Here is a 20,877-nt window from a genome sequence, read left to right on the forward strand (position 1 = left end):
ATATATGCTGAAAAAAGTGAAAAAACAGCATAAATTCCCTAAAAGTGACCCGATCATGCTGATTTTCTAACTTGACCTGCGTATTATGAATATTCATCAGTTCTGCAAGTTTCAAGTCAAAAGGTAAAATGGTTTTCCACTTATCGTGTTATCGGTGCTGCATATATGCTGAAAAAAGTGAAAAAACAGCATAAATTCCCTAAAAGTGACCCGATCATGCTGATTTTCGAACTTGACCTGCGTATTATGAATATTCATCAGTTCTGCAAGTTTCAAGTCAAAAGGTAAAATGGTTTTCCACTTATCGTGTTATCGGTAAAAGTGCACGGCGACGGCGACGGCGACGACAGACGCAGATGATGGCTATATGTACAGACACATCTGTGTCTGTACATAAAAAAAAAAATACAAATATGTGAGCAATGGTAAATCGTTTCTTTAAGTTATCTCATAATGTTTTATTGCATTTTTTTACTGAAAAAAGTACCTCCAGATTTCTATCATTCATAATTCCTAGACAAATAATTTAAAGCAATTATTTAAAGTAACAATAATAGGCAATAACAAAATTACATTACAGACATTTCCCCTCTTATTTGTAACCAATACTGATCTATACATGCCCAAAGAATAAACATTGATTTTAAAGAGAACAAATTATCACTGTAGTACAGGTAACAAACTCTTCCACAAACTATTCCAAAATTGAAAAGACAGAAAAGTGTATATATGTCTTACTTCAAATTAAAAAAAAAAAAAAAAGAACAGTAAAAAAGCATGTTTTAAACCTTTCTATAAATTTGTGCTGTACTGAACATACAGTAATGATAACAGTGAAGTGGATCATAAGGCGACAGCAAAGTCTCCAATATCATGAATAACCTGAAAGCTTTAGGCACATCTGAAAATTAAACATCTGCCAATGGCAGACAGAGAAAAAAATTAATGAATGATATTTCTGCACTTAATCAATTTCTTCCTAAAAATTCAGCATCAGTAGCTGTATCACTTCTCAAAACCTTTACATTTATCATTCTAGGATCTTTTTTCTTATTCAATATCCATAGTTCTAAAACAGTAATGTTCATTGTTCAGTCTTCTACTACACACAGTATCATTCTGGTATTCTACAAACCTTTCATTATAAGAACCGCACATTTTCTGTCTTTTTACATCCCCCCACACAAGCTGGCATACATTTCCTTTTGATAAATAAATTCATTCATTAACATTGTTCCTACATGCTCCTTAGTTTACATGCAACTTCCTTCATTTGTAAGTTGATAAAAGTGTTGCTCAGTACACATACAAGTCTGGGAACTGCATATCAAATACTGCCGTTGTCTGATGTTGAGGAGCATTGTCTTTATTTTCATCTGATATTGTTGTAAGGATCTCACTCAGCTTGTTCTGGAACACCATGGACTAGAATGGGAAATGTTCAGTATGAGTGATATTGTTTAGGTATACTACTGTTAAAACTAGTAAGCTATCTAAGTCACCAGAGAGTATTTTAATTACCAGTTTTTTTAAATCATATTTATGCAAGAAATATATTTCTTATTACATAGATTTAAAGGTGGCAATTGGTTTTTCCAGGATTATATGCTCACCTTTTAAAACTCACAATACAAAATACAACTATAAGATAAATAATTATGGGGTGAAAAAGAATAGTAATGACAAATATTTATCATAAATTAAAACTTAACAAGAATTCACTTGTTCATGCAACTGAATCTTTTAAACAGATATGTTTAAAGCTTGCTGGCATTATTAGACATGTAGCAAATAAATCACTAGTGAATCATCAGCTTTTATCTTTACTATTATTATCTACATAAAATGTGATAACTGGAGATTTCCTTGAGATGGCAATAAACTCTTACTTCTGCATCAATCTTGGCCACAATTTGCTCAAATGGAGCTGTTTGAAATTTCTCTAGGATTGCCTTCTGTTTCATCTCCTGGGACCTCTTCCTCTCTACATCATCCTCAGCTGAAATGACAAAGCAGAACAATAAACAAATGAAATCAAACAGATGAAATATGGTAGATTTAAAGCCTACATTGATAAGATCCAATGTTACATAAACTTTTGAATTTGATAGCCTAGGCCTGGTCTGATCCAAGTATAAATTCCTGCAGCTGTCTTTGGGCGTGTTCACAATAAAACTATTTTATAATCCAGTGAATTATATCATAGACATGATTCCCTGTATGGACTAACTCTGCAAGAATCATAGTCTGATTAACACCTAGTGTGATAGTTTCATTAAGAACACACGCTATTACAGTAATCAAGATGGTCTCTGCACAATGCCCACAGACACTTACTGATTATCTTCTTGAGAGATTCAAATGTGATGTCCTCTTGGGCCTGACCTCTCTGTTAATATGAAAAGATGAAATATTCAATAAATTTTCTTATGATTTCTACCAATACAAAACATCTTTTTTAAAGTTCACGGTTTTAAAAGATCTCAAAAATTACTCTTTTTTCATATTTAAATAAGAAATTAATACATTTTTAATGTAAATCAATACCACAGTGTTTTATGTACTGTATAGTATATTATAGCAAGGACCTTGATTATAGTTGCATGAAAATTTGAATAAATTTTTCATGACTGTGAAGTTTTTCTGTGCAGATGGCAAAATTACAAAGAGAATGCACTTCACATCAGACATCTAACACCCTTGTGAATAGATATGCAGACAGTAGTCATCAAAACTTTCCTAGTTTTAATAATTCAGTAAATAGCCTCTGTGACAGTTGTGTGGTGATGTACTTTATATGAAAACCATGCTGACAAAAAACTTGGCAGGAACCTACCTGTCCCATGAGTGGTGTCTGAGAAGATGAGGAGGAGTCTATAGACAGGGTGATGGAGTGAATGTCACTGGTACTGTGAGCCATATCTACCTCATCTGAAACAAGTGTAAAAACAGGCCAATGGACCCCATAACTATCTCAAAGATAGCAAAGACACACAAGAACATGCAGACAGATTTATAATTTGCATTCCATTCTCATAAATAAATCATCAAATCAAAAATTTATTTTGAAATTGGAAAAAAACTGAGACATGAATTTCAGCATGTTTGCAAAGCCAGTTAAATTTTGGCAAACAAAATGAGAATGCAATCTTCAGTGGGCATCATCTGAGAATAAGTGTAAAATCAAGTAAGATTTCATGGGATTTGAAGGACAGTTGTGCCAGAAATAATGGCAGACTAGCAAGTGCAGAGATGCCAAAAATAAAGCTAACAATTAATCCATAGATATTCTTTGGTCATTTTTTTAATGTTCTGCAAACCATTTTGCTTACTACTTTTGTTTGCTTTTCCCAGACAACATCCAAGCACAGTGTTTCATGTTTTGTATTGTTAACAGTTAACTCCACTTTAAGAGGATTTTTGCAGGTTTGGTTGTCAAAAACTGTCATCAGCTTCTTCCTATGCCATCTCGGATCATGCCCATTAAAAGTATTGTACAGAAAGACTATGGGAAGAAATCAAGACTTTGCTAATACAAGTCAAATACTAATATCACTGTTAATACCTACAGAAAATATTGCAGTAATTGCAACAAAATTTCTTCTGTCAGTTCATGTCAGTTAGAAAAAGACCAACAAACCAGGGTAGAAAAAACATTGTCCTTGGTGGTAAAGGGGAGAGGATATAAGAACTCACCCATACAACCCCCAATTTTCTTATCCCTATTGTTATTACTGTGTTATTACAGTACTTGCATAATTGCATGCACAGGCAAGATACTGTTAAGAAAAAATAACTAATTCATAAAACATTTGTGGTTAAGTTTCAATAAATTCAAACAAAAACAAAAAGATGGTCATCTTTCCAGAAATGTTTTGTTAGTAATACTTCATAGAGATTATTTCAATTTTCCAAAAATTAAATGGGTTATGTCAGATCCAAAAATCAACTTTGGTGCAAGTTGGAAATTATTTTTGTGAGTGATAAAAATGAAAACTGAAAAAAAAAAGTAATTCCCATGAGCATATCTGAGTCATTCACCTTGTAGCCAAGATCCACTACTGGTTTCTGTAAGTTTAAATATTCATTACTAACATAGGTGTTTTATGTTTTATTTCATGTTGCAAGCATATTTTTTGGGGGGATATCACTTTTGAGTGTTTTCTATATAGTTTTCATACCAAAATTACACTCAGATAAGCACAAAATTTTCATCAAATCTTAAAAGATCATAATTTACTTTGGCTGAAGCAAATTTATGTGTAATTTGATATTAAAGGTTTTATGACTTGAGCAGAAAAATGCAAGCATGAATTCAAGAACTATTTTAAAAATCTTATTACTCAAGCTAGGCTTTAAACCTTTTTTTGTACCTCTCAGCAAATAATACAATCTATCTAAAGCTGAAAATCAAAATTTTGTTACCTTTCAAGATGTTTGGTAAAGACACTTATTTTGAATAACTATTATGGTTAGAGCAATTACAATTTAGTGAGCAAAAGAGTAACATAATTCTAAAACTGCAAATTGAGATGAAATATATAATAAGAGACTATTTTTATAATGGTTATCAATTTTAAAATTTTAAACAGCCTTAACAAAAATTAAAACACTACTAGAAACACTAAGAAGACTAATATATGTCTTCCACTGCTAATGCATTCACTCTAATGGTTATCATTCAAATAATAAATTATCTTTCATTTAACGATTGAATCACCAAAAGGCATGTGGGTAATTTAACAAATAAAATCTGAAAAGAAATAACCTAAGTAGCTGCCAAATGAAAAACTGACCAAATCACCAGCACCACATGACTCTGTTCTTGTCTTGTGTTATCTATCAAATATTCACAGGGTTGGATGTCATGCTAGAACATGCTATTACAAATCTTGTTTTAATCAGGCAACTTTTTCCATCAAATCAATGACAAATTGGCAAAAAATCAGAACACCTTTTCTTAAATAACCCAAATAAACCTTACCTTTACCTTTTAATAAAATATTGTGTGTCAGCATGCACCTAAAGCTAGTCAGGTAAAACCAATTTATAACATATACGCATGCAATATAACAAAAAAATGATAATAATAAGCGTGCAAAAAAGGAATCCCACCTGAATAAATGGACCCCTTAATGTGAATAACTATAATGGTTAGGATAAATATGAACATAAAATAAAGTGTCTGAAAAACATTATGTTATAATATTTGCTTATTCAGTGCCTTCAGTAGATGTTACAACAGATTCATCATTTCTGGGCTATGTTTTGGATATTAAATTTTGATTTTCAGCAATAATATAGTCTATTCCAGTTTTATATCTAGCGCCTATACTAGACAGAGATTTACCAGAACAGAAGTCTTTATGGTTGCTTTTAAAAATAAATTATTCTGCAAATCAAACCCTGTGATACTATAACATCTTATCAAAGGCACTGTTGTCTGAAACTTTATGCTGAATACAACTGTCTACTAGGGTCTTTAGGTTGGTCACATGCACCATGAACCCCAGTTTACCTGCAAACCAACTGTCCATGCGACCTGCATCGTGAAATACAAGAGATTGTGTTCACTGTTAAGTTTAGTTTAGTTTAGTACTAGATTTTATCTAAATTATCAAAAATCAAAACGAACTATATCAGCATTAGCTATGAAAATTTAAAACTTCAGTTTATATATGCATTTCGCATATCTGCTGCACAGTTAGATCTCTGTCTTGAATTACTGAGCTGTTCACTATCTTAAACAAGGCAGCAAAGCTGTCAAATGTACAGACAAAAAACAGAAAATAAAGATGCAAAATAGGTCATTTTGTCAATTTTGATGCAATAATAAATAATGCTTATAATAGCACTGTCAGTCAACACTGAATTTTAATCATGCACAACAGGTAAAATGGTCAATAACATGAGCGGACCCAGAGATATTTTCTGACAGTATTCCAAAGTATCTATTTTGATCCATCCTCCATTTTGATGGTCTTCCAACAGAAGAAAAAATAGATACCAGGCAATATAAACTTAATAACCTGACTGTCTTCCGGAAGTCCCAGAAGATGGTCTCAATCTACCCTTTCAATAAGATTACAGTTTCAGGACCATGAGAGTTCAAATTCACATGATGTAAGTCTTAATATTTGAAAAATGATGACAGTGCATAAAATAATATTACATAAGTAACATAATGTTTAAAGACATAAAAAACAATACAACTGCTTATGTGGAAAAACAGAAATGTCAGAGTCTCAGGCGGATGAGAGTTTAAAGTCACAAATGCAAGTGTTTGAGAAAAAATTATAAAGGAAAACAACAAAACTAGAAAAGCACTCCGAGAGTGCAGACCTCTGCCAAGGTAGCAATTGTTGATTATTATTGATTTTTGTCCTCTTTGGCCCACTTCTGACAGTTCCTGAAAATTTCAGCAAAATCGGTCCATAACTTTTTGAGTTATGTTGATGACAAACAGGGGTGAAAATATAACCTCCTTGGCAGAGGTAAATATAATTCCAATGAAGCTGCTATTCAAACTTTTAATCTTTCAGTTTGATATATATATATATATATATAAAACTTATTTGCAATATTAAACAAAATTTACCTGCATAATTATCACTGCTTCCTTATTATTAATCTAGCAGAGAGCTTAACCTATGGGAGTTTACAGGGAAATATCAACAAGTGTGCTTTATGTAATCTCAAATCACAAGTGTGCTTTATGTAGCCTATCAATTAGGCAAATTACTTTATAACTGAAATTAGCGAAGTGATACCCAAGGGAAATTTATAGACTGACCCTCTCAAAGGTCTTTCAGGCCCATAAGTCACAACTTAAGAAGAGCACAAAACAATAATGCACAAAATAGGAGACTACCACTTCTGATGCAATAATACATTATGTTTAACTGCACAGTCAACATCAAATTTTAATTTTGCACAACAGGTAACACCGATGAGAGTAAAAGCATAAGGCTTCAGGCCCATCAGAGTTCAAGTTTATACTTAGAAAGTGCCAGAATGAGAAAAATGAAATTTCACACAAAATTGCATTAAATTCAATAATAAATGATAACCCAACTGACCTGGCTTTCTAATTTGAACTGCATGCCAATCCTAAAAATCATACTCTTAAGTTAAATATAATAATAAATAACACAGTTTTCTTTTCATAATGTTTGCAGTAGCAGTGCAAAAAGATTATTGTCAATTTTGATGTAACATTACATAATAAATTATAGAATAATTATCACCAATTTTTGATTATTGACTATAAATAGCATGAACATGTAGAAAATTTGATTACCATCCGGCTTCATGTCCATGGGAGCTCCGAGTCCCACAATGAATATGCCAAAAAGATAATGAATATTTCACTAAAATGAATAACTTCCAGAAAAAGAAGCCCATTAGACTGCTTTTCCAACTTGGGCTGCATTTTAGTCCTGTGTTTCTTTTTTGAAAGTTTGACAATCATAACGAACACGGTTTTCCCATCATGGTCATCATGGCAGATGTGGATGATTGAATCTGACAAACTGCAATGATATGAGTTTATTTCCGTTTTGGACACTTGATTACACAATACATGATAACAAGTTTACCATCATTTTTACATAATCAACTAACAATGTTGTAAAGATGCAGGAAATATCAAACACACACTTTTACGTATCTTATTAGTTCAATAATGAGACTGTTAACATGCCTAAGAATTGAATCTGAGGAAATTTGAAAAAACAGTACAACTTCTAAAATAATGGCCCGATAACACTGATTTTCGAACTCAACCTGCATTTTTGTAAGATTGACCACTCCTGTGAGTATAATGACAATTGGCTAAGCTGTTTTTCTTATATTGTGTTATTAATGTTGCATATATGTTGAAAAAAGTGAAAAAACAGCATAAAAAAATTAAAAGAAAATGTAAAATAAAACAACAAAAAATACCAATAAAGCTGCTATTCAAACTTTTAATCTAGCTGTACAATTACTAACATGATATGAATAACCCTATTGAGTTTGAGAATAATAAGGCACTGTTATTCATCTTTAGCATTAATGTAAGCGTTACACAAATTTTTTTTTTTGTAAACTTATTTTCCATATTAAATAACATTTACCTGCATAATAATCATCGATTCCTAATTATGTGACACAGTTAAGAAAGCTAAACCGATGGGACTTTACAATGAAATCTCAATGTGTGTTTATGTAATCTCATTTAATATCCACTTGAAAATTAATTAAGCAAATTATTTTATAACCCTGAAATAACTTGAAAATCAATTAAGCAAATTATTTTATAACCCTGAATTAACTGCCTACTATCCATATACATTTATTGCACCAAATAGCACTGTACTGCATTGCTTTCAAAACAGAAAACAATTACGATGGTTTTCCAACACAAGCTGCACTTCACTCTTTTCAGTAAGGTTGATTATCATAAGTAACATGGTTTTCCCTTAATCGCTATCCTGGCAGCAGTGTCCAAAATAGGGTTTTCTTTAACTTTCATGCAATATAACATAATACTTAACAGCATAATGACCATCAAATTTTTTATAAAAAAATAAAAGTATCATGGATATTCATGGAAAGGTCTCCAAGGACATGGAAGTTAGGGTCACACTTTCAAAATGCCAAAATGTTAACAAGAGATAACTGTACTGAAATGATTTTCTTTCCATTTTCAACACCTTTTTAACATAAAACCATCATCAATTAACTGTCATTTTTAAATGATCAACTAGGAAAATTGTTGACATAGGAAAAATATCAATAGAACAATTTATAATGTCCAATTAGCTCCATTTGGAGATTCTGAACATAGTGAATGATTGAATCTGACGAACTGCAATGATGAGTTCCTTTCCATTTTTGATACTTTATTACACAATGCAGGATAATAGGTTTACCGTCATTTTTATATAATCAACTAACAATATTGTTAAGAAGCAGAAAATGTTAAAACAACACTTTAACATATCCAATTAGTACCGTTATGAGACTGTTAACATGCTTAAGAATTAAATCTGAAGAAAAACCACTTATATACAAAAAGGCTAATAACTTCATCAAAACTTAACTGATCAAGCTTATTTTCAAACTTGATCTGTATACTGGTCAGATTGATCACTCCTGTGAGTTGCAAGACAAAAGGCTGATTGGTTTTCCTTAAAATGCGTTATCAGTGTTGCATGTATGCTGAATAAAGGGAAAAAAACAGCATTACTTTTGTAAAAATAGTCCAATCATGCCAATTTTCAAACTTGACCTGCATATAATAAATATTCACCAGTTCTGTAAATTTCAATCCAAGGAAAGGAAAAACATTTTTACACTTATCATGTTATCGGTGTTATAAAAGTGCTGAAAAAATTGAAAAAAAAACAAAAAAAAAAAACAGGATAACTTCCATAAAAATTGTCCGATCTTGCTGATTTTCAAACTTGACCTGCGTATTATGAATATTCATTAGTTCTGTAAGTTTCAAGCCAAATGAAAAAACAGTTTTCCACTTATTGTGTTATCAGTGCTGCATATATGCTGAAAAAAGTGAAAAAAGAGCATAAATTCCCTAACAATAATCGAATCATGCTGATTTTCGAACTTGACTTGCGTATTATGAATATTTATCAGTTCTACAAGTTTCAAGCCAAAAGGTAAATTGGTTTTCCACTTATGGTGTTATCGGTGCTGCATATATGCTGAAAAATAGTGAAAAAACAGCATAAATTCCCTAAAAATGACCCAATCATGCTGATTTTCGAACTTGACCTGTGTATTATGAATATTAATCAGTTTTGTAAGTTTCAAGCCAAAAGGTAGGATGGTTTTCCACTTATCGTGTTATCGGGGTTGCATATATGCTGAAAAAAGTGAAAAAACAGCATAAATTCCCTAAAAATGACCCCATCATGCTGATTTTCGAACTTGACCTGCGTATTATGAATATTCATCAGTTCTGTAACTTTCAAGCCAAAAGGTAAAATGGTTTTTCACTTATCGTGTTATCGGTGCTGCATATATGCTGAAAAAAGTGAAAAAACAGCATAAATTCCCTAAAAGTGACCGATCATGCTGATTTTCGAACTTGACCTGCGTATTATGAATATTCATCAGTTCTGTAAGTTTCATACCAAAAGGTAAAATGGTTTTCCACTTATCGTGTTATCAGTGCTGCATATATGCTGAAAAAAGTGAAAAAACAGCATAAATTCCCTAAAAGTGACCCGATCATGCTGATTTTCGAACTTGACCTGCGTATTATGAATATTCATCAGTTCTGTAAGTTTCATACCAAAAGGTAAAATGGTTTTCCACTTATCGTGTTATCAGTGCTGCATATATGCTGAAAAAAGTGAAAAAACAGCATAAATTCCCTAAAAGTGACCCGATCATGCTGATTTTCGAACTTGACCTGCGTATTATGAATATTCATCAGTTCTGTAAGTTTCATACCAAAAGAAAAAACAGTTTTCCATTTATCGTGTTATCGGTAAAAGTGCACGGCGACGGCGACGACGGCGACGATGGCGACAGCGACGACGGCGACGGCGACGACGGACGCAGATGATGGCTATATGTACAGACACATCTGTGTCTGTACATAAAAATGTTAATTTATTAGTGGGTGCTTTCTACGATTATCACTAAGAAAATAAATGAGTCTTGAATTATTCATCAAATGTCTGTAACTTGAATTCAGTTTAGTATTTTGTGTCAACCTAAAAGGAGAGAGCTTCAGTTCATAAAGAACACTTAAAATCATGGACAGGTATCAAAACACAACTCCCCATCTTTACTTGATAATTCTTCCAAGTTTTACGTTAGTGTATGTAGTAAAAAGTTTTCCTCTAAGTGGTGACTTTACAAGACTGTAGACAGACCTAAGCCTCTATAGTCTTCTTACCCAGTCTACTCTGAGAGAGCCTAGAGATAGTGAAAGGTGTCCCCAAAGTTGAGGTGTCATAGCCTCTACTGGTCAATGCCTCATTAATCACAGCCTGGTCAAATAGGAGTTCATCTTTAACATTGGTGGATGTAGGGTAGCTGTAATACAACAGAATTCCAGCAATTAGTAAATCAACCAGCTTATGCTAGACTAATTACCCATGTTAACAAGAGCTGTGCTTCATTACCAATTTCAAAGCAACAAAATAAATAAGAATAATATTCATTATAATAACAATACTAAAAAAATACATTATGCCATTTTTATACATAAAAAATTGAAAATCCAACAAAAAACCACTTAAATCGTTTATAAAATCATGTAAATAAATCAAAATTGGAATAGTTTGAATATAATATAAAACATTCTATTACATAAAATGAAAAGATTATTATACCTCTGCTCTGTATTACTTCTGTTGAAGGCAAAATCTGGTAAAAGGTGAGGAGCTTTATTTTTCCTTGCATCTATTATCTGTAAAATATTTTATACATAAGAAATCAGCTGTAAAAAGTGATATCAGGATAGGTTCAGAGCTGAAATAAAGTTGAACACATAAAATGGCTTTGACACTGTTTTTCAGGGTGAAAATCTGAAAAAAAAAATTTAATGAATCTAAAATCCATGAAATTTCTGTTCATGTGGATAAGACTTACCTCTGAAACATGTGTGCACATGTTTGGAATTGCCGAGAGCTGTCCTATAAGGTTGAGATAAGCTGCTACAATAGCATGGATAGCACAAGTATGAGTAACAGGCAAATCTGAAGACACGGATATATTCTGAAATGGAACAGCATATGACAAAGTGATGAACTAACTGTGATGAACAAATAACAGTATGTTTAAGGTTCTAATAATCTTGTAACTACCAAAATAATAAGGATGACCCAACTGGGTTTAGATTTGTAGATGAAGGTGTACTTCCTAAACCGTCCAATACCTGTATCCCCATGGCTAGCCTGACCAGGTCCACTAAGATGTCCTCCCCTCCTAACTCTATGGACAGAAGTGCCAGAGTGCAGTACAGGGCCTCAAAGTTGTCTACTTTATTGTTCTCCTGGAGCATGTTCTCATATATACAGCTGTAAAACTGGGGACCATTCTGTAAATAAAAAACAAAACTGTACAATGAACGATAAAAAATTATGAAATAAAAATATATTTAACATCATTAAAAACGCAAGGTTAAAACATTGTAAGTAATTTACTTAAAACAGTGGTAGGTAAAATGACAATGTCTGTACTTACTAGTATCACAATGTTTTATGCAATCAATGTGCACAATTTAAAACCATGTAAGGTAAAAATAAATATAATTGTGAGCAATACTTCCTGAAATATACTTTGCTTTTTAATTTTAAATGATGTTCTATACTTAGATATTATGTACATATAATGATAAATACAAACTGCATAATTCACTGAACTTAACTAGATTGATATCATCTTATATAATTTTTTTACCACACTATCATTTAGTTTTATTCTACTGTTCTCCATAAGAAAAATATTTTTACTTCAAAATCCATTTTGCTTGCAACCCACATTCCTCTTTATTTTATATCTAACATGTTTGAACTTTACCTTCTTGATGAAAAATATGTCTTGTTGTGATGCTTTTTCCACTGTAAGATTGAGAGCTTGAATATCCTTGGGAATCCTTAAAGAGAACAGAAATATTTTGGCTATTTATTATAAGAGTATGGACCCCAAAAGAGTGCCAAATAATTTATACCTTCCTCATAATTGTACAGATTCTTGTTAAATAGTGAGTAAAACATGTCAACACTGATTGCAAAATTAGTATCTGACTTCAAGCATTCAAATATTCAAAGTTTTTTTCTACTGATATACAAATGAATACTTCTAAAATATAGTGCAACATAAAACCTGAAACAACAGTTAGTGCATCAGTTTGGATCCATATAAAGCACCTTGCCCTGGTCTTCCTTAAGAAAAGTGACAATTAGTGTTTTTTAACTAGACAAAGCTTGTAGTGCATATATAACATATTAAAAGCTCAGGGACCATTTGATTTTTGATTCATGTATTACTGTGTATATACACATATTGTCCTTAGGCCAGGTTACATGCATGGCAGGGTCCATTCTTGTAATCTATATATGGGATCACCAGATGAAATTAAAGCAAATTCTACAGTTATTCAAAAATCTACTTTTTAACATTTCTTTAATAGTGACTGGATATTAAAAAAGCAACAACAGTTTTGGCTTATGACAATATTTCTACAGAAAAACCAACATCAACAAATAATTGAAACCATTTTACACTCCAGACATGTTCTAAAAAAATTAATGCCCAACAGATGAGACACAAGTGCATTCCTGAAACAAAACAAACCTTGGTTGCCAATGCATAGCCATGACAGCCCTGTTAAGTCTGTGAAATGTTGGTTATTGTTATTCATGAACTAATGAAATGGGTTCAAAAGAGACTAAATGTCAGGTTATCAAATGAAAATTGCCTGCATGTAACAAGTGAGAAGTTATATCTACATATTGCTTTGCATTACAAATACTCAATTTGCACTTTTTTGTGTTAGTAAGGACAATGTGGCTCAATTTGAACTTTCAAAAATCTCATCTGTTACATACAGCTTGAAATAAAAGCAACAAAGGGCAAGGTTTGGTCAAATTCACTATTCAATGAAAAATGACCCTTTGAGAGCTTTTAAATGCCTTAGTTACGCATTTACCCTCCATTTAACACTTGTTTCAGTGTGACCACAGCCCAAGCTTTAATTTCCAAGTAAATCTATATGAAGTGGACTATTGTATAGTAAGTGGAGTTTTCAATTCAGATTTTACATTTGACTTAACACTAATAAAATGTGGACAAAATAATGAAACAAAAGAAGTCAACCTGAGTCACACAAATGCCACCATTAAGTGTTAGATTAAGAACCCAGCCCACTAATAACATCCTTTTCAACTGCAGTAAATGATCTGTCATGCAACAACAAGAAATGTGAAAGCAATCGGGTAATGATCTACAAACTTACAGGAGAAAACCATAGCCTTACCATGTTATAGTATCACTGTCCTCACTACAACCACAACAAATAACAATATTCAAATATGACTTTTTCAGGTGACCAGAAAAGACAGGTTACACATAATTATTTCTTTTCTACTTATAAATGTCCCATGCACCTTTTCAAATATACTGTAAATTAACGGAAATCAAATATTACATATCCCAAAATAATTGATGCCATAATAATTCAAAAGAATTAAATAATGTAATATTTACAGATATGTTAAATTTTTTGCTTTTTTTTCTGAAGTCCCAAATGGGATAAGTTAAACACTGTTTTTTTTTAAAGGAACAATTAAAAATAAAATTTCACACAGATTTGCCAGTTCTAAGAGAAAAATTTAAGTTATATTTATAATTACAAGGATATTAAACTGATAAAAGAACCCAGGCCATTCTGGTAAATTTAAAAGCAACCATAACATATTCATTTACTTAAGGACATGACGCCATTATCTTGGAAAACATTTAGGAAACTTTTCCTATGGTAACCCCTATAATCAATGCATATCTTCTTTTATGCCTGTTGTTATAATTCAGAAAAGTTCACATTAAACATCACACTTCAGAGTACGGCACTCCAAACAAACATCTTTATTGAAAATATTTTCCATTTTACATCAAATGATACACTTCAAACCATACATCAGTAGAGTACAGAAAGGTCCCCCTAGTAAGCTAAAACCAAATGCTTACCTGACAAACTTGAGTTTACCAGAGTTGTCATGTCTGTCTAACAATGTGTGTAGAATCTCCTGCACAATCAACCTGATGCCAGCATCATAGGCAAGAGACATTCTCAGTAATGGATCCAGGAAGGCAGGAGGGAAGGCATTGATCATTAGCACTGTGCGATACTTGGTAGCCACCTAACAACACACAATATCTGAGTTATACCCCATTCAAAACTGCCGAGAATATTACAATCTATTCACCCATTTTGATTTCAATAGTTTATGTGTTACAAGTAAAATCCACAGGTCTCTATTTCCATTATGAGAGTGGCTTAAAAAATAGAAATTTGGCACTTAAAAAACTTTTTAAAAAGTTCATAGATCATAATTTCATTTACAGTTTGGACATGATACCTTGGCTATTAAGAGTTACGTTATGAAATTTTGTGGAAAAGTCAATTTTTGCTACATGTAATGCTCACTGTATGAGTTTAACTAATAAACAATTTCAAACAAGCACATCAAATGGACAAATGGGCATCAGTATCCAAATGCATTTGACAAAAATTATACAAGCTTATAACTGGCCAATTTTGTTATGTTGACATGAAATAACATATGAAAAATAAAGATTAGTGCTTTTGTTTTTGGTTCATATGCTGCCACTAACCTTTAGCATAGTTTTCAATAACATTGTCTGTAATAAAGTGTCCTTTCTATCCCTGGAAGAAAAGAGATTGAGTTACATAAACTCACATTTCTTATTCCAACTATCCAGGAAATTCTGTTCAACTTCTTAAAATTCTGTTCAGCAACAAAACTTAATATGCTGACTGACTGGCAAATTATACATTTATGCCCAGTGCTAAAATTAGTACATCAGTTCGTTGTCTTTTTTGAGATAATTACACACATATCCATTATATAGGGAATCCATTATAAAAAGTGAATGAAATGAATTGACTTTCCAACTAGGTAAGTATTAGCAAGTAAAAATTTTCTTTTTTATCTCACCCTGAAGAAACATCCTCCTCCAAATCTAGAAGCGGTACTTTCCCCATTACAAACATCATGATTTCAATCTTCTGATAGTCTGGGAGATTATTGGCAAATTCACCTGTAAAAAATTCAATGAAAAACAATGTTTAAAAAGGTGCAATAAATAAATCACTTACTTCTAGCTTAAATATAAAAAGAACAAATTAATTGTTCAAAGCATTGTGAACTTGTTAGTGCTATGAAGCGGATTAAGCTTCATTTAAATTAATGCATGCATCATAATACTCACCTATAGTATTAATAACTGCTTCCTGAAAGTTTTTCTCATCTAGAACCCTTTGCCTGTCAGAGGTCTGTACTGACACGGAACTCTTAAGATGACGTAACAATGTGTTAAACACCTCAAGAACAGATGGTCCTGAAACATTAAACATAAATGTTATACGCAATTCACATGCCTTGTGACCCCACATATTGCAATTTTAACATTAACCTTAATGAATGCAGTTTTAACTGAGGATGAAGGGAACTCTGATAACTCATCATGCATTCACACATGTAAAGACATGCGTCTCAACTTCAGTGGCATTTCACTGAAGTTAAGTTTACCTCAATAATCACAAATATTGGGAAGGTCTATCAACTTATGTCCTTTTATAGATCCATAAAATCCACATGACTGAATATGCATCTTTGCTTGGTGTAGGAACTTCAAACAAATTTGAAGCTCACTCTCAGTGACCAATAAGTGTGAATATATGGAAGTTGAAAAAAGATGAATCTGGCACAAATCAGGGAACACTGCCTTCAGATATGTACAGATCCCCCTTGCAGCAAATATCACTGAACCTCAGGGTAAGCTGCCTTCTCATACCTACAGAACCCCCGGCAGCAATCACCACTGTTTCAGAAACAACGTCAACAATGCCAGCTTTAACTCTAGGCTCATCTTTGTTATGTGCGTCTAGATGGCTCATGAGATGATGCACTACCATGTGACCATATTGGTCCTGAAAAATGGCACATAAGAACAATGCTAAGAAAGTTTCTTTGCAATTAAAGAGTATTTCAAATTAACAACAATTAACTATGCTCTGTTACTGTAATGGTAGGAACATTCCAAGGCTATATCAGGGTTTTCTTCAGTCCAGTGGGCTTTGTCCCTTGCAAACATTCTTGGCTCCTGAATTTTTTTTTTGCACTTTGTAACATTCCTAGAACTGTATATTTGAGCTCAGCAGTCAATTGAACTAATACATTGCATAAGACTGTAATCATTATAACAAGGGGTTTTCCTTTCATTACATATGTCATTCACATACTTCAAAGTCTTACCTGCACTGAATACATGAGGATCCTGAAAATCTTCACAGCAAACTTGTTCGGAACCCATAGCTTGTGATAGTCCAAATGCCTGGAATTGGATAAAGGGTGCATTACAAAACATTTTTAAATTCTTAATATCAAACAACAACATCTAGATCTAAAACACAATAACATGGGCAATATCAAAAGAAATAAGACAGAGAGACACTTACTGTAACACTGGTTTCAAAACTGATGTGATATTCCCAAATGTAGCCCTACATACTAAATCTCGTAGGACCATTTCAGCCACAACTCCTGGACTTTCATCCTCCTTTGGACTCTCTGGATCATTGTCCATACTGGGAAAGTATGATCAATATAGATAGTTTACTATTTGTATTGATTTGTATTAATTTACTATTTGTATTGACTGAACAATAATACACACCAATACACCATATTCACCATTTTTTATTATCAACTACCCATTAAGTGTAAGTAGCATCTGCACAAGACTAAAAACATCTAATTTTTTGCATGCCATTAATTATAAACAGACAAGTGAATTTCTATCACATCCTGTCAAAAGTTTTTTTTTCATCTGAGCATGTATCATTTCTCTCCCCAATTAAAAAAACTTAATGGTAGATTGATGCTCACTTGCAACCCTGCAAGCTGTACAACAGTGAAGGGATAATTTTATTCATGTGGACTGGATCCCAGATGTTCACTTGTAAGTCATCACTGACGGTTTTCTTCACAATGCCCTGAAGACCATGTAGACCAGCAACACGGATCCTGGCAAGGAAAAAAAATGCACTAAAAACCACATAATCACAAATCCCTTTCTCCCAATGTGGTTTGTCTGGTGATATTTCTTCATTTAAAAGGTGTCTCAGAAACCTTAGTTTAAGGTTGATTTATGTGTTACTTTATCATGTAAACTGGGTATGATCTGAAGTTATTTATATGCTTATCATACTGAAGGGAAAAAAAGATCCTGCAATTTAATCAATAGCAGCAACTCCTATTTACAAGAGTCAGTTCCTAACAAGAAATCAATAGCTGCATTCACACATGTGATGTTGCCAGATGGAAATCAAACTTGTCTGCTGGGACTTGGTGGGAAAATTCATACACTCTGGTTTTACACGTGCCGTAGGCGATATTCAAATAATCGGAAATTAACAATCAAGTTGTAGCTGAAATGTGTATTTTTAGACTAAATTTGCAGTCCCAAGGCGATATGATCACTCTTACCTGATTCTTGTTGTCTCAGGTTCAGCACTGCTGTGGCACATTGAGCTAAACTTAGACACAAAGAAGTCATAGGAGCGGTGATATGATGGAGTGTCTTCTTCTATATTGGCAAATTTTACAAACTGAAAGGCAAAACCAAAAGATTAATTACATTCTTCAGGCACATATCTCACTGAAGATATGTTCAGATTTCAAATCAATATAGTGTGAAAATACCAGGCAAAGATGCACCACATGTATTCTAAACAAACAACTACTCGAGTCTACAATTCAATTAATAATGCCTTACTTACAGACTGTGAGGCCAAAATTTGTAGCTGAGGCTCAGGGCTTTCCAATGTCTTGTGTACCATCTTCAGGAAGCTCTCCACAAACAAGTTACTATGAGCATGGCAAGCTAACAAGAGCTGGTCTAGTGCCTCCATGCTAATACTGACATAGCTAAAATGAGGAAACCAATTAAAAAATATATACTGCTGACAAATAAATGTCTTGATAAAAGTTCTTGTAATTTACAATGAAAAAAAAAAAAAACAAGAAATGGAATGCCATGCCACTGAAAGCAGCATGTATAACACATAGCTGAAAAACCACTCTGAAAACAAATGTTTTAAAGAACAGGTAACCTTAATTCAAAATAATTGTTCACAGCACACTTACCCCGTCCTACTTCTTGTCACATCTCTGCTAAGTCTTTGCTCCAGATACTGTCCTATGCGGTCTAACTTCTCTGGCTTTGATGTCCCATAGTACACTAATTTTTGCATGTTATCTTTGACCAAGCCATCCTTCAAACACAAAAAGATTGCAGATATAACTATAACTACATATAGGCACATTATGCCTCACATTCAAGGAAACAAACTGTCCCACATACTTTAGGGAAGTGAAAAAAATATTATCTTTAGCATTAAGGAAAATCTGTTTCACTTAAATCTGAATGAATAAATCTCACAAGATATGAAAAGCAAAATACCATAGAATCTTCTAAATACTCTAAATTCTAAATACTATTTGAAATAAACTCACCTCTGGGTTGTCAGGGAATATACTGTCTACCAGTCTCTTGTATCTTGGTTTCAGTGCTGTGCAGCAGCCACAACAACCTAACAAAACAGTAAAGCAAGGATGGATTCTTCAAAAACAAATACACAACATTTGTATGTATCTGAGGTGGTCAGACCAAAGAGACAAAGTGCAAGAATAATTTTTGTGTACACCTCAGAATTAGATTTCAGATGTACAATCAATCTACCCTTCGAATCAAAACATTTTCTTGATCTTGTACAAACTGCAATAGGTCAAAATAAATAAATAAATAAATAAATAAATAAATAAATAAATAAATAAATAAAATAAAAGTTATGTCTGGTTTTTTATGTACCAGATTTCACTACATCTCAGTGCAGTTCACAATGTGCCTGGCATCTTATATGGCTCTGATTTAAAATGATTGCACGAATACATTCTAATGAGGAAAGAGCACAGCTGCCATGCAATGGCACTGAAAGCTAGCAAACAAAAATATCTTTTGCTGCCAGACCAAGAACTTTATCCCTGCTTCAACCTCTCAGTGCTGAGTGCCAAGGGAAAGCAGGTGCCATTTATGATGGCATGGTAATGGTACCCCTCCTCCTTCCAACATACAGTTAAGGTTGAACTTGTCTCAGTTTTCAGCTTTACATGCTTGATACTTACTACTGGGTAGCATGTTGTAAGGCAAAAAAAAAAAAAAAAAAGAAAAAAAAAAAACCCAGGCAAAGGTTGGCACTATGTCCTCCTGCTCCAAGGATAGACACTGTGTCCACAAGGCCACCCAATCAGTCACATACAGTATTTAGTATAGCTATTTATTTAATATCTATTTATGGAAAGGAAATTTGGTTCAATCTAAGCAATGATCTAAGCAATAGTCATATCACTACAAGACCCCATTTAGACACATTGTACTAGCTGGGTTGGTCCAACTCTGCGGGGATTCTCACTAAGTGCAAGCAGCGGAATCAGTTTAATTGTCTGACATGCCTCCTAGTGCAGCTTTCGGGGTAATTAAGCAGATTACGCACGAAAGTTAATTACCCCCGCACTGCTTGAGGAGGCGTATAATTCAGTTTAGCCAACTGCACTTAGTGAGAGCCCCCGCAGTGTTGGATCAACCCAACTATTACGCTATATCTATCTGAATGCTCCCTTACACTAACTTAGAGTTACTACAGTACTAGCATAGAAAATTTTACTATGATGGTTAAGTTTTTGAAGTTTTTTTTTCACGGCTACTCGCATTAATTGGAAAATCTGTACATGGAGAAGTTGAAGCTTGAATAGGTTAATGAAATGGAGAGCTACATGCAACAACAACGAATCATGATTTCCGAGTTTTCACTCACTGAAAACAACTACCCCCGCCTATTTTTATTAAGTGCTTACGCCCACTAACCCCTTAAGATAAACATACCTGTCATTGTGCTCCTTTGTAGCTCCTTTTGTAATAAATTTGTAGTTTTGGTATAAGAAGACAGGAATATTTACAATAAAATACAGAAACAATTTTCGTGCCCCGAAACCTCTGTCATGTTTGTAGTTGCTTATCGATAGATGGCGCTCTGATGTAGTTACTCTCAGC

At 33.1% G+C, this 20,877-nt stretch overlaps 1 protein-coding gene across 9 annotated transcripts; it reads right to left on the minus strand.

Annotated features, from left to right (window-relative positions):
- Positions 1 to 430: 430 nt before the first annotated feature.
- On the minus strand, positions 431 to 20,876 carry LOC106150646 (protein EFR3 homolog B). Of its 9 annotated transcripts, none has more exons than XM_013523563.2 (25): positions 20,710 to 20,876; positions 19,284 to 19,360; positions 18,915 to 19,042; positions 18,548 to 18,695; positions 18,255 to 18,376; positions 17,655 to 17,792; positions 17,225 to 17,353; positions 17,022 to 17,100; positions 16,561 to 16,696; positions 15,976 to 16,104; positions 15,702 to 15,804; positions 15,358 to 15,409; positions 14,710 to 14,882; positions 14,000 to 14,023; positions 12,541 to 12,616; positions 11,897 to 12,058; positions 11,611 to 11,736; positions 11,352 to 11,428; positions 10,913 to 11,052; positions 5,519 to 5,542; positions 4,042 to 4,068; positions 2,837 to 2,922; positions 2,338 to 2,389; positions 1,890 to 1,999; positions 431 to 1,425 (listed from the first exon to the last, which is right to left on the minus strand). In XM_013523563.2, the coding sequence occupies exons 1-25, from the start codon at positions 20,714 to 20,716 to the stop codon at positions 1,297 to 1,299; spliced, it is 2,454 nt and encodes an 817-aa protein (XP_013379017.2). In that variant the 5' UTR covers positions 20,717 to 20,876; the 3' UTR covers positions 431 to 1,296. The 9 variants fall into 9 exon arrangements, with proteins under 9 accessions (XP_013379017.2, XP_013379015.2, XP_013379018.2 ...); XM_013523561.2 differs by having other exon boundaries at positions 2,837 to 2,931; XM_013523564.2 differs by lacking the exon at positions 14,000 to 14,023 and having other exon boundaries at positions 2,837 to 2,931.
- Between the last annotated feature and the right edge of the window lies 1 nt (position 20,877).

Source organism: Lingula anatina, chromosome 1, assembly GCF_051362555.1.
Source record: "Lingula anatina isolate TDL-2025a chromosome 1, LinAna3.0, whole genome shotgun sequence".
Taxonomy (NCBI): domain Eukaryota; kingdom Metazoa; phylum Brachiopoda; class Lingulata; order Lingulida; family Lingulidae; genus Lingula; species Lingula anatina.

Coding starts and splice junctions, on each gene's coding strand:
- LOC106150646 (XM_013523561.2), bottom strand. Junction 18,696..18,914: donor GTGACAAGAAGTAGGACGGG/GTAAGTGTGCTG, acceptor TCCTCATTTTAG/CTATGTCAGTATTAGCATGG. Junction 16,697..17,021: donor TCCTCATGTATTCAGTGCAG/GTAAGACTTTGA, acceptor GCCATTTTTCAG/GACCAATATGGTCACATGGT.